Source organism: Pocillopora damicornis, chromosome 13 (assembly GCF_964200805.1).
Source record: "Pocillopora damicornis chromosome 13, jaPocDami1.2, whole genome shotgun sequence".
Lineage (NCBI taxonomy): Eukaryota > Metazoa > Cnidaria > Anthozoa > Scleractinia > Pocilloporidae > Pocillopora > Pocillopora damicornis.
The window spans coordinates 20,944,818-20,957,489 of NC_142682.1; the positions used below are offsets into that span (position 1 = coordinate 20,944,818).

The 12,672-nt window shown below is 38.0% G+C and overlaps 2 protein-coding genes across 2 annotated transcripts in view; both read right to left on the reverse strand.

Annotated features, from left to right (window-relative positions):
- Positions 1 to 3,930, reverse strand: part of LOC113664237 (uncharacterized) — a 30,857-nt gene extending 26,927 nt beyond the window's left edge. Inside the window, exons 1-4 of the mRNA XM_089191649.1 lie at positions 2,529 to 3,930; positions 1,251 to 1,521; positions 766 to 906; positions 27 to 194 (exon numbers count right to left, since the gene is read on the reverse strand). Coding sequence (XP_089047775.1) covers positions 27 to 194; positions 766 to 906; positions 1,251 to 1,521; positions 2,529 to 2,944 — 996 coding nt within the window. The 5' untranslated portion in view covers positions 2,945 to 3,930. The remainder of the gene's footprint in view (positions 1 to 26; positions 195 to 765; positions 907 to 1,250; positions 1,522 to 2,528) is intronic.
- A 1,038-nt stretch (positions 3,931 to 4,968) lies between these two features.
- LOC113664386 (serine--tRNA ligase, cytoplasmic) lies at positions 4,969 to 12,424 on the reverse strand. Its single transcript, XM_027179986.2, has 10 exons — positions 12,166 to 12,424; positions 12,008 to 12,078; positions 11,171 to 11,254; positions 10,156 to 10,314; positions 9,285 to 9,425; positions 8,624 to 8,779; positions 7,746 to 7,958; positions 7,315 to 7,444; positions 7,084 to 7,241; positions 4,969 to 5,792 (listed from the first exon to the last, which is right to left on the reverse strand). The coding sequence occupies exons 1-10, from the start codon at positions 12,392 to 12,394 to the stop codon at positions 5,511 to 5,513; spliced, it is 1,623 nt and encodes a 540-aa protein (XP_027035787.2). The 5' UTR covers positions 12,395 to 12,424; the 3' UTR covers positions 4,969 to 5,510.
- Positions 12,425 to 12,672: the final 248 nt, after the last annotated feature.

Below are 12,672 nucleotides of genomic sequence, written 5' to 3' on the forward strand. Positions count from 1 at the left end.
TAGTGATTTTTCATGATGTAATTCACCTGTTGGAACTTTTCCAGTTTGCAAGCTTGCTCCTCCCAAGGAAACTGTAAACAAAGAGAATTGTTCTTCATTTTGTCAAAATTCGGATGCTTACTGGCCACAACAAAATAAAACTCTCGCCACAATAATGGTAGATGAACTGACATTGGGGCTGGTTTTCCATTAGCCTGCAACGTAATTAAAGACCATTAGAAAAGAATCCTTCAAAACTTGCAAATACACAACACATCATCCTGATAATCATCTACCCCATTCACACCAAACCTTAACCATGTTTTAAAACTGTTCTGTCAAATGCAATTGAATTGTTTTCTTCATAGAAGCTGCACAAACCTTTCTTTGTTGACTTCAAATGTAGCACATTGAAAATAATAGTTTGTGATTACTAACAACTAATGAAAAATTCACTTTTTCAGTTCTTTGGGTCTGATTTTTATTATACCTAGTTTCACTTAACATGTTTTGCTGGTGTGAATGGGGTATTAGATAGACCTTGATAGAGTGACTCTCATATTGCATCTGTTGATACATGTTCAGCATAAGAGAAAACTAAAATATGGCCACAATTCAAAAGCAACAACATGTCAAGAGCAAGTGATTTGTAGTTATAAGCACTAGATGGGTGTAATTGCTGCAGAGCTCACTGATTGTCTATAAACATCACAAAACATTTATCAATGATATTCGAAGATCACCACAACTTTTGCAAAACAATGTTACCAAAAATTAATTACAAACCTCTCTGTAGACTTGGTTCATTCTGTGAAAAAGTTGTCTCACTGACAGACAACCAAATCTCAAGTATGGACTCAACTTTGAGGACTTGGGAAATGGAGAATTGGACTCTTGCTGTGGTTTGCCCAATTTTGGTTCTGCTACCTGTTCACAATGCAAACAAACAAAATTGTAGTAGTCGCATGCACATGACAAAAAATGGATGCGAAAGTCATGACTGCTTCTTTGCAAGGGATTGAAAAGAAGAAATGAAACTTGGTAAAAGAACAGGTTGCTAACCTAAGATTTAAATTGGCAGCATTTCTCCTAGAGTTTTAAATGGAATTTAAGGAAAATTTTCCTAAGTAGAAGTTAATCTCTGGATTCCTAAGGCCTGCCAAGTGTCAGAATTTAGTATTAACTTTAAAGGCCAGTGAGAGGAAATGCACAGTTTCTACAACAAATATCTCCTTCAAGAAAACATTCAGCCAAAATAAATCTTTACCAACCTCTTTTTCAAGAACAGCAAGTCTTCTCAAAGCTTCTGTCTCTCCTCCTGCAAACTGTCCAGGTTCAGCTTCTTCCTCAACAAAATCAAGGGCATCATATTCTGGTACACCATAGTTGTTTTCGTCATTATCCTCCACTGGAGTCTTACAGTTTTTTAACAACTGCTCATCGACAACTGGTACACAGTTGCTTGGACTTTTCAACTTACTTACTAGGCATTCAAACTGCTTGAAAGTAACTGGAACATTCCCATGATTTGACTTGATGACTCTATAATGAAGAATAGAAATGTGATACATTTCATGCAGGAGAGAGCAGAAGTGGCTTACAATTAAGCTCTATAAAGACATGAACACTCATCAATCTGTCTGCCCTATAATGCAACCCTTCTCCTAACAACTGGTATTCAAATTTCACACAACTTAACACTAAGCGCATTTCCTATTCATTGCACAAGAGTCACAGCCTGTCCCTGTTTTGTACAGGCCCATATGACGATGTTAAATTCTACCACATGCAAACATCCTGCTGATTGCTGCTCCTAGACATGCAAGACATGATTTACACTTCAATTTGTGGCCTTCTCAACAATTTAGTATTCAGCTATCATACATAATGTGAAATGTGAGAACCATTTCATACTAGCTAGTCTCTTACTCCTTAAGCAGGGAGGATGTATAGTGGGAGAAGCGGGGGCAGAAGGGGAGGGGGTCAATCCCATAGTTAATTTCTGTTGATATAACTTGAGCTTCCCTTGAGGACCAGAACAGGTTGTCATCAGCATCCTCCTGTGAAAGAGAACTGTTGCACGTACAAATACCATCCCACCTGTGGGGCACTAACTCTCTCCCCTACCTGTACCTTTAATCAGCCCCTGACCCCACCACCTGTGCCTCTGATCAGCCCTTTACCCCACTACAAGTACCTCTGATCAGCCCTTCGACTAGGTGCTTCTTTGCAAAAAGAAACTTGTTCAGTAGCATCCCAAGGATTAATAAACTACGTAATGTTCCTTGTAATTTCTAACTAACTATATATTTTGGCTTTGTGGCATTTCTCTTCGTCCTGATTGTTTGAGTGATAATTGCATAACTAAAGCTAAGGTCCACAAACCTAGACTCTTATGTAACAAGGCTCAAACGACTCAAGCGCGTGTAACACATGACTGGTCATAGTACCTTGTCTTCCACCCAGAAGAAAAGAAATATAACGCTACCGAAGAGCCTCAAGGTTAAGATCGCATTAAAATGAAATAAACAAATTAAATGAACACTTACTCGTCAATGTCGTAAAGCGTGTGAGAGACTGACGTCAACACTTCAACTCCTTCTGATTCCAATAAGCGCTTTATCGAATCGTCCCTTCTCCGTGGGAATGGTTCACTGTCATATTCATACGTTACTCTAGTAATATTCCACTGTCTAATTAGCTTCGGAAAGACATCGATCGGCTGACCTCGAACGATAAAGAGACGCGAGTTCAGTCTTCTCAGACTTTTATCGAGATCGTGTAAGCATTCTAAAAGGAATCGCCACTTGTTTTTCGATAGGTTGATCTCATCCAAGGAGTCCACATCGAGGAAAAATACTGCTCTGAAAGTGGAACTACCCTCTATTGCCTGCCGCAGGGACGGATTATCGTGCAACCTGAGTCCCTTTCTAAACCAATGAAGAGAGTTTATATTCGAAGTCATTGCTTACGATTTTCGACGAGTAATGAAGATGAAACTGCGATGCTTTCGTTTTGGAAATACTTCTGTGACGACAGCACCTACATGACATCGACAGCTACCACACAAACTAGACAATGTAAGGAGAAAAACGGAAAATTCAGACCACCATCGAGACTATTACACCTCCCCTAAACAACGTGCAGACAAACGTGACACTATTGAATGTTGATCAAACGTCTGTTGTGATTGGCCTATGGCTATGTTCAATAGAATGCTGGCCACTATTGGCTAGCATCTTTCTTGCGTAATGAAGTCTAGTACTGCCAACACGAGTCATCACACGTGAAATTATGTCGGACATGGGTTCCGGAAAGTGGTGCGACCAAACAACGTGTAACGAACCCAAGAAATGGAAAAAATCGAGTTAAGATTAGAATTTTCTCCTTCATTTCATTAGAATTTTCTCTTTCATTTCAAACTAAAAGTAACGTGAAATTTTTAACTATTTCTGATTAGATTGGACCATATTAAGGATGCAATGAATGAATGCCCGGCGGTCGGGCTCCGTCACGAGTAAATGGCCTTAACGCCGGAAGTCAGAATTTTTAAAGAATATTACCAAAGGTTCTAGGAAACTTCCTTAGACTACCGCATGGTTCATTAAATGCCAAGTGATTCTAAAAAATTTTTTAGGTTTTCTAGTTAACTATATATCCGCACCTAGACATTCCGTAAGTCGCCGTGCTTTCTCAACACCATTCGCTCTGATGAAGGGCTAACGCTCGAAACGTCAGCTATAAAACTCTTTACGGTGGACAATTTACGCTATTAACTCAGTTGATAATACTTAATTACCCTGTGATACTCTCCCACCGACGCAGCGCCACAGTTTCCTTAGAAATTTACCCCCTTTAATCGCTTGAGCATACCGTAGTAGCAAACAGCAAACTGAACCTAGAAGTATGAATAATGAAACAAAATAGGAGAGGTGAATGAAATAAATTAATAGTGGCGAATAACTGATGCTCGATCAACGAGGACCGATTGTGCCGTATGAACATAATTTCGTCAATAACTAAACAACTGAGAGAGTGTCTCCACGCGTACACCGAGACAAGTTGTGAAGTTCGCCTTCTGAGCGGCATGTGCATCGACTGATAGGAGCGCTTACCATTTAAAAAAGCACTTGGCAAGAAAAGGGGCACTGGACTTATAACGTGCAGTTTTAAGAATGATTCTGGGATCAGAAACGATCCTCAGAGTTACCCCAAATGATTTTTCCAATTCAATCTAGAATAGCATTTGTTAGGGAATTGATATGTATCATTCTTGGTCTTAATGCAACTGATAATCGGCCATAATCATTTCGCTATTTGCACTGCTCGCTCAGATTTGTCAGCACAGTGGTTGCAATGCAAAGTTCTCTTTGGTGCCAAAATATCTTGTACTTTGACGCCAATAGATTTCAACTTTCAAAGTTACTGGGAGAAGGAACATTCGACCCGTTTCAAAACAGTGACAGCCAAGCCTCCCAACAAGTATAACGTAATTGTTGTAGCCACCTTCGATTGGTGATCATTTTTGTAGTCAGTGGCTTTTAAAATGCCAATATTAATCACGTTATTAAGTTCGCAGGTACGTAAGTAAGCAATTATAAGTAAGTTAGTAAAAAGGAGCAATCTAAGACCGAACACTCCTCAGACCTATACTCAAGTTCTCTCGATCGATTTTCAAGTTTAACGCGCAAATCGTAATATAAATGAAATCTTTTCACAAGTTATAATTGGCACCGTTGCTTTAAATACCATTTTTCGAGATGAAAGAAAAATAGACTTCAAACACAAATCTGACTTTACGAATCGCCACGATTATCTGAGCTTAGCTGTCTTCGAGTTTAGCGAGGGCATACCTACTCGAAGTTTGGGCTTACATTGTTGTAAACCTTTGGAGGAATTTTTTGGTTGGGTTTCCTAATATCTGACTAATGGTCTCAGTTAGAGAAACAAACCTAACATCTTGCAGGTATTAAACGGGTGAACACGATGTCCCGCTTTTCCACCGGATGTTTAATTAATTTAACTAAACACAAACAAAATACAGCTTACAATCAACTTTTTTCTGCAGTCTAGTTAACCGTACCTTTCGCTTATAATGCCGTAATTTAAGTAACAATATTTTTACGTTTACTCGTTCTATAGAGAGTGAGGATCTTACACTCAGCTGACGGAAGAAGACGCTTGATGTCAACTGTTAAAAAAATTATCGCAACTATCACGGCTGTGATTGGTAAAGTGTCCACAGACTTACCTACTGGCTGTCGCTTGTTTGTTTTCTTATGTGAATTTACTGGTGGAAAAAATTGTGATGACCGCAGAGAACCACTATCTCATGAAGTGAGTGTAACATCGTTACTCTTACATTAAAGTCAAGTTGAAAGGTTTGTTTAAAGAAGCAGATTTAAGGGGGGAACATAAATTTTTGCTTGTGCCACCTACACAAACTACTTAGTTAGATATTAAGCCAATTGCCATCGTGCAACAAGGCCATTCACTAAGCAAAGCCAATTGATTTCTTGAGAATTCAGTGTTCACTCTTTGCCAACGCCCATGTTTTCCATTTTAGCCTCTAAACATCCCTCACTCTGGCTGCCGGCTTTATTTTTCGTCTTTTTCTTCTGTTTCTTCGCCTCTGGTTTCTCGTCAATTGGAGCTGGTTTGACGAATTTAATAAAATCCAAGCCTTCGGGAAGTAAAGGCTTCAGAACAGGGGGGAGAGCGATTCCTTCTTCTGTTTGATAATTCTCTAATAGCGCACAAATGGTTCTCGACACAGCGCACATCGTAGCGTTGAGCATATGAACGTATTCCGTCTAGAGAAAAAAAATAGTCTACATATAAGGCTTGTAAACCATTTTGTTATTGCTACGAAAGGATAACTCTGTAGCCCTAAAACCCTCCCGCCGAGTATCTCCTATGGAGACTGGGTTTGACCCGTAAAACAGAGGGGAAAAAACAACCACGATTAACTTGTTCACTCTAGCCCCGTTCACACGCACATGTTCTTGTTTGAAAGCGGAGACTTTTTCCTCCGGTTTGGCCTTTTGTTCACTCGTATCTAGGGAAAACGGTCACTGCAAAGGCATCTTTTTTCAGAAACGTTCTCAGGTGCGGAGATTTTTAAAAACACTATTTTGCTGCAGGTTTCTGAACAGGATTACGAGACAGTGTTAGATACAGTCTATGCCGCGCACTGGAAAAGTCCACCAGGCTGACAGAAGCATTGAGTTTGTTTCACTCCTAATATAGCTTCTTACAAGCATTATGCATTGCATGTTTTAAGTTGCGTTTTGCCATGTTAAATGTGTAAGTCGATTATGCAAGAAGACGCAGTGACATAATCAGGTTTCGTCCATTTCCCGTGTTCATAACAGGAGGCACGAAACAATGAACTCGATTTCATCAAGCAAGGCTTCGACGATTTAGGGTTTGACCAGGAAGTACGAGTGCGCGGAGCGAGAACTTTGTCTACCAAATAGTCATCCAAGAAGAGTGAAGAGAGAATTCTAGTCACTGTTGCGTTTTCCTGTGGATTATTAAAAATCATTCAAAAATGCAACGTATGAGCGAGGGTTTTTTTTTAACGGAGGAAAAAAACGCTCTCAAACAAAATCGGATACACGTTGACGGAACCTTGAATGTTCATATTTGTAGAAAGGTCCACCCAGGTAAATCCCCAAACAAATAGTAAGGTGGTTCCAATTTGTCTGAAAATTACAGTGAGGTCAAGTCAAAGGGGTTTTGGGGGCAAAATTTGTTACTTTATTTTGATGTCAACTACCACCATAATAGTAACGCGTATCCTGCAAGATTTTCAGCAACAGGACTGTGAGGACAAAAAAAGAATGTGCATGATTTGGACTCTGGTCAGTTCCTGTAATGGGTAAATACATCTCGGTTCAAATCCGCCAGCAAAACTGGACTCGCACGGATTCCTGTTTGCAAGCAGATTTCTTTCGTCTAATTGGACCTCTCAAAATAAATCAAGTATGAAAGTTATCTGGGGTCCATAACTGTTCCTTCAACGGCGCATTTAAGCACTTGGAAGTGTTCAGGAATACTCAAAGTCACACACACAATTTTGACCGTATGCTGATTGTTTACCTGCGCTCCCATTTTCTTGGTTTGTCCGAAACGAACTTGCAATCTTCTTGCTTGGTAATCCGTGCAGTTTGAGCAAGAAACTAATTCACGGAAAGCACCGCTACCTGGAAACCAAGCTTCCAGATCGTACTTCATGGCGGCTGCATTGTTGAGTTCACCTACAGTTGTGAAAATTAACCGATCAGATTGGGAACAACTTGATTAGACACAGAAACTACAAGTGTTACCTACCAGAAACAATATTTACAATTCTGTAAGGAATTCCTAAAGCTTGATTAAATTCCTCAGCACTTGTAATCATCTCATCAAAAAGTTGCCAAGAAATACCATCATGAGGAGAACAGATAACAAATTGCTCCACCTAACAAAAAAATACATTACATCAAAAAACAAACTGAAATAACTCATTGCTATGAGAGAGGAGGACCTGTTGCCTTGACAATGTTGTGTTCTTTGAAGTAAATACAGCGTTTAATTCAATCACAAAGTTTTTAGTAATACACATCCTCTTGCAAAAATTATTCTGCCTCACACTTTTACATTGTGGTTTTTAAAGGCCTAAAGCTGAAAGCCAAACTTGCGTTTCACAAGATTTTAAGTAAAAGAACACTCTTAATCCTCAATTATAGATCATCATGATTTATTATCTGGATCAAATGTACCTTTTCAAACTGATGTACCCTAAAGATGCCACGAGTGTCCCTTCCATGAGCCCCTGCTTCTTGTCTGAAACATGATGAGAATCCAGCATATTTCTTGGGAAGTTCATTTGCAGCCATCCATTCACCTCGATGAAAAGCAGCAATTGGCTGTTCACTCGTAGCAATAAGGTATCTTTCTTCATAACCTGTTTCATCTGCACCCTTACCGATAACCTACAAACAAAATCTCAGTCCCTAAACTAGCCTTGTATTATTACGGCAAGTTAGCCTAGGCTAGCCTAGTTTAATTAGGGCAAGTTAATGCTAAAAAGTAATCAATCGTTTATTTAACCAGCCTTGTTTGATTTGGAGAAAGAGGCAGCTGTCGGGGGAGAGGGCAGGAGCAGGGATAGGTGAAAAGATAATATTCACTTTCCCACCCCTACCTTATTTTTACTTGTCACTCACCCCCTTGGTACAAATTTCTTTCTCTCCCTAGCATTCTGCTGCTGTTAAAATCAAGGATGGCTGCCATAATTGTTGCTAAGAAAATATTGAGCTCTAGCTGGCCAAAATTAAGCCTGCATTGCAGGCTATCCCTACACCTTTAAATAGATAAACTCACCATAATACTGTAGAAGTGCAACAGTACATTGTGTTATAAGGTTTGGTCCTAATACCAAGCAAATTAAATTACTATAAACTGGGACGTGTAAGTTTGTTTCTCTCCACATGATTAGATAAGAAGTCATCTTAGATAAAGAGAGATCAAACAACAATCCTCCTTAGTCCTCATGGGTGACAGGATGAATATTCATTTGAAGTATTCAAAGTTCATTCCAAACAACATTGTTTTTCTAGGAAAAATTGTACATAAAAAAGTAAATTGCATTACAGACCTTATACAGCTCTTCATCAAACTGACTTAATTGTGCAACTTCTTGCATAGCTTCCTTCCTCATGAAAAAAGGTGTGTAAAGAGGAACAAAACCTTTCTTGTACAACATCCGTGTTGCCAACTGAATGAGAGCTTGCTCTAAGAATACAAGAGGCCCCTGAAAAACATTGAAAGATAGATTCAGTTTGGATGTTTAAAGGTAAGGATGAAAACACGTTCTAAATGCTATTATACTTATTGGAAATAAAATACATTCTAAGCAGAGCTAAACATACAGACAAAACAACAATACACTGTTCATGCACTGTATATAGTGAAGAAGGATAAGATTAATGCTGAATTTTAAAGGGAGAGAAAGGGAGATAAATTCAGTAGCACACTGCACAAGTTTACACTGGTAATCCTGTGGAATGTGAGTGCAGCTTAATGGATATACATTTACATCAAAAGAGGTATAAAAAATGACTTCCTTTAAAATTAATATCTGTGGTGAAAACCTGTTATTATCTCATACTTTCAGTACATTTCTATAACATGTCACAAAGTTAATGTTTTGCAGAATTCAATAAGAAAAATATTTGATAAAGTGATGTGCACTTATAAAAATGTAAGGAATGTTTAACTTTAAAGGAAAATTTATCCTTATGGGGGATAATGTCAACCTTGAGAAAATAGCCTCTGCTGCCTGCCACAGATGCACCTCTCTCAGTGTCAACTCCATCTACCATATAAGCCAGATCCACATGAGAGTATTTCTTCCTGATAGAACTGTCACCCCAAGTTCTTTCAACCTTGTTGTCATCCTGAAACAAGAAAAAAATAACTAAATATCAAAATAGAGTAAAAAATTTTCAAGAAAAAGAAAGTTCTAAGTGAAGTTATTGACAGAGAAGTATTGCTGTCAAACAGCAAAACAAATAAAAACATATAGAATCCTTTCAGCCTTTTTTAAGTCAAAAAGCCAACATATCATAGCTAACTTATGCTCAATGATTTTGCCTGTGCTCTTTCAAGCTTCATTTACTTTAGCAACAATTGTTGAGTGTATGAACATTTTTCTACCCTTTAATATCAAAATGTAATCAACCCAAGACAAAATACATGCATTAAATTTTGACTTTCAAAGTCAGGGAGGTAACAATCCTGCAATGTCGGGGGACTTTCAGAACCTAAGTCCTCTTTTTCTCTTTTCATTTATTCAGTTTAGTATCCACTGGAATCAAAAGAGTCAAACAAAAGGCAATGTAGCTTCTCCAAGGTACTGTCTTCTGTCAAGTCAATTGAAAGCAATGTTTTAACTATACAATATAAGTATTGGAGATAAAGAAAATTCAACACCCTGTTCACTGCCTAATGTCTGTAGTCTCCCTGGTAAGAAAATGTTTGTCAACTTTGCTCTGTACATAGCCACCAAACTATCTGATGTCTACATTCTTGACAGACATTCTCACTAATACACTCTGGTTTCCAGCTCAGCACCAAAAATCCAAAGCAGATCAATGTCCAAACATTGAAAATATTAAATTTACATACCTCATCGTTACTAATAGGAACTGACTCATGCAAAAGATTGCCAACTTCGAATAACTTCTCATTCCTTAGTTGTTCCACCTTCCCAACTTCTTCATTGCATTTGGCCATATTTTCATCAATGAGTGTTCGTACACCCTTGATCTGGGTAACTGTTAAGTCCTGTTGAAGAAAACAAAATTGATGGTGAAATTTTCAAATATTAATGTTAAGCTTTCTCATGTGGCTTCCTAAACAGACATAGTAAAAATTAGTATGAATCTTACCACCTTGAAATCCTTTTAGAAATGAAAATTAGGTTGAGTAAGCAGAAGTTAGAGTTGCCAGAGTTGATTGGTATTGTATTTTAATTATCCTGTTAATCCTGGGATTAATCCAGGAATCATGTTTTTATCATTCTTGCACAATCAACAGTCATTTTCATGTATCTAGTAAGTTATATGAGAGCTTTTTTATAGGAATATTCATTTTGGGAAGTTTACCTAAATGTATTAGGATTAAAGATTGAGATGTGTAAATCAACTATGTTGTAACACATTGACATTTATTAACCAACCTTTTTGCTTAATATTTGAGTTATCAGGATAAATTTGGGCCAGCAGAAAGTAAAATTGGTTTGAGTTAACAGGGTGTTCGAGTTAACTGAGGTCAAGTCAGCTGATACAAATGACTGGAAAATTGGGTCAACTTGAAGGAAATTCAGATTTTGTTTAGGTCAGCAGGGGATTTGAATGCACTAGGAATTGTTGGCTTCTACTGTACGAAGCAAAAAAAATCCACCACACCTTCCATTCCATACTTGGGTAAAAATGAATCTTAGCCTATGATAGGTTGACTATTTACACCAGCATGTTTCCAAAGATCATGGAGAAAGTAAGACCCTTAGAGTTATCATTACCTTCAAAGATGATATGAATTTATTTCTCAGGAACCTTTCTGAACATTTTTAGTCAGGGATCACACCAAGACTTAGGAAATTATCTTTACCTAAAGTGAAGACCTAAAAATGAAAGTTTACCTCTAACATGTCTGGAGTAATTACTTCCAATGCATCCACTATACTTTGAGGTAGTGCATCACTGTCACCAACAGGTTCTTTTCGCTGAAAACAATCATCATTATCATCATTTTCATCATCACATATCAGAAGCATTAATTTAGCTTAAGGTGGAGAAATTATTTTTAATAACTTTTTACAAAATTAAAAGCTTTAAGATCCCTATCCAAACAAAAGTGATTGAATATACACTCTAGGAAAAGTGCAAAACAGGGACATTGGAGTATTGCTCTCTCTCTCTCTATTTCGTTAATAAGCATTAAAAATGGTATGCAAGACAATATCATGGAAGTGAAAACATTATTTTCTCTTGATCACATAAAATTGTTCTGTTGTGCAACTCCCTCTCCTTTGTTCAAGGTTGTACTCAAGAAAAAAAAAGTCTACTGTAACAAATACGATGTTGCTTAAGGGAGGTAAATTGGTAACAAAAGGGTGAATGGTGTAATCATCCCAACAACGATATCAACAGGAAGTGTCTTAGTCTCTTTGGTGTTGTTTGTTATTTGCTGCAGAGAAGAACATATTTAGATGTTAGTTTATGGTCAGAAAATTGTTTTGCATCCGCCTGAAAAAGTATGGCTAGGATCCTCAAGCTCGAGGTCCTGAATTTATAAGCAACCACAATTTTACAAAGAAGCAGCGCATTGAGTTAAGTAGGTGAGGTATTAAAGTGGTTAGAGAACAAAACTGTCACGTAGACAAACAAAATACGGACCTTACACGTGTACATAGATACTGATAAAAAAAAGCTGAATTTGTATTGCAGAGGGGGATGTTGCTTCAAGTTTAATTTACCTTCATCTTTTCGCCGATCTGCTTACTGCATACATTCTTGAGTTTATTCCAGTTATCAGCAGAGAATCGTACTATTTAAAAATAAAATTATAATTTAAAGTTTCTGTTCGTAAATTGCAGTCTGACATGAATAATGAATACACGGTGTCATAACATACATTTCCTCCATTTTGCATCCGCTTCAACTACTTGATCTACCAAGGTGGTGTCCTTATATCGCTTGCTCTGATTTTCACGAATTTTTTCCGGGTTACCTCCTTTGTCAGCCCTGTAAAGATCTAGATCCAGAACCATTTTGGGAAAGGAATCAGAAGAAGAATACCTTGGATACGTTGATATTATCAAGAAACACCTAAGCTGATGCAATTCTCGCAAAGCGATCCTCATGCTCGAGAATCATTGGCAGCGTAAAGCCTGGGTCCAATGGCTCAATCGATACTTCATGTTAAGTCATGATGTGTTCCCATTAGCAGGTCATGATCACGACATGTTAATTTGCCGTTTGCGTTTTGCCACACCAAAATGTGCCTCTAATGAAAAGTGCTAGTTAGAAAAATCGTGCGCGCTAAAAACCCGTGTAGTTAGACGAGCCATTCAGGGAAGAGCTCAATAACCCACGACGAACGACTACGACAAAAATTGATATTTTGTTACATCCCTATCAG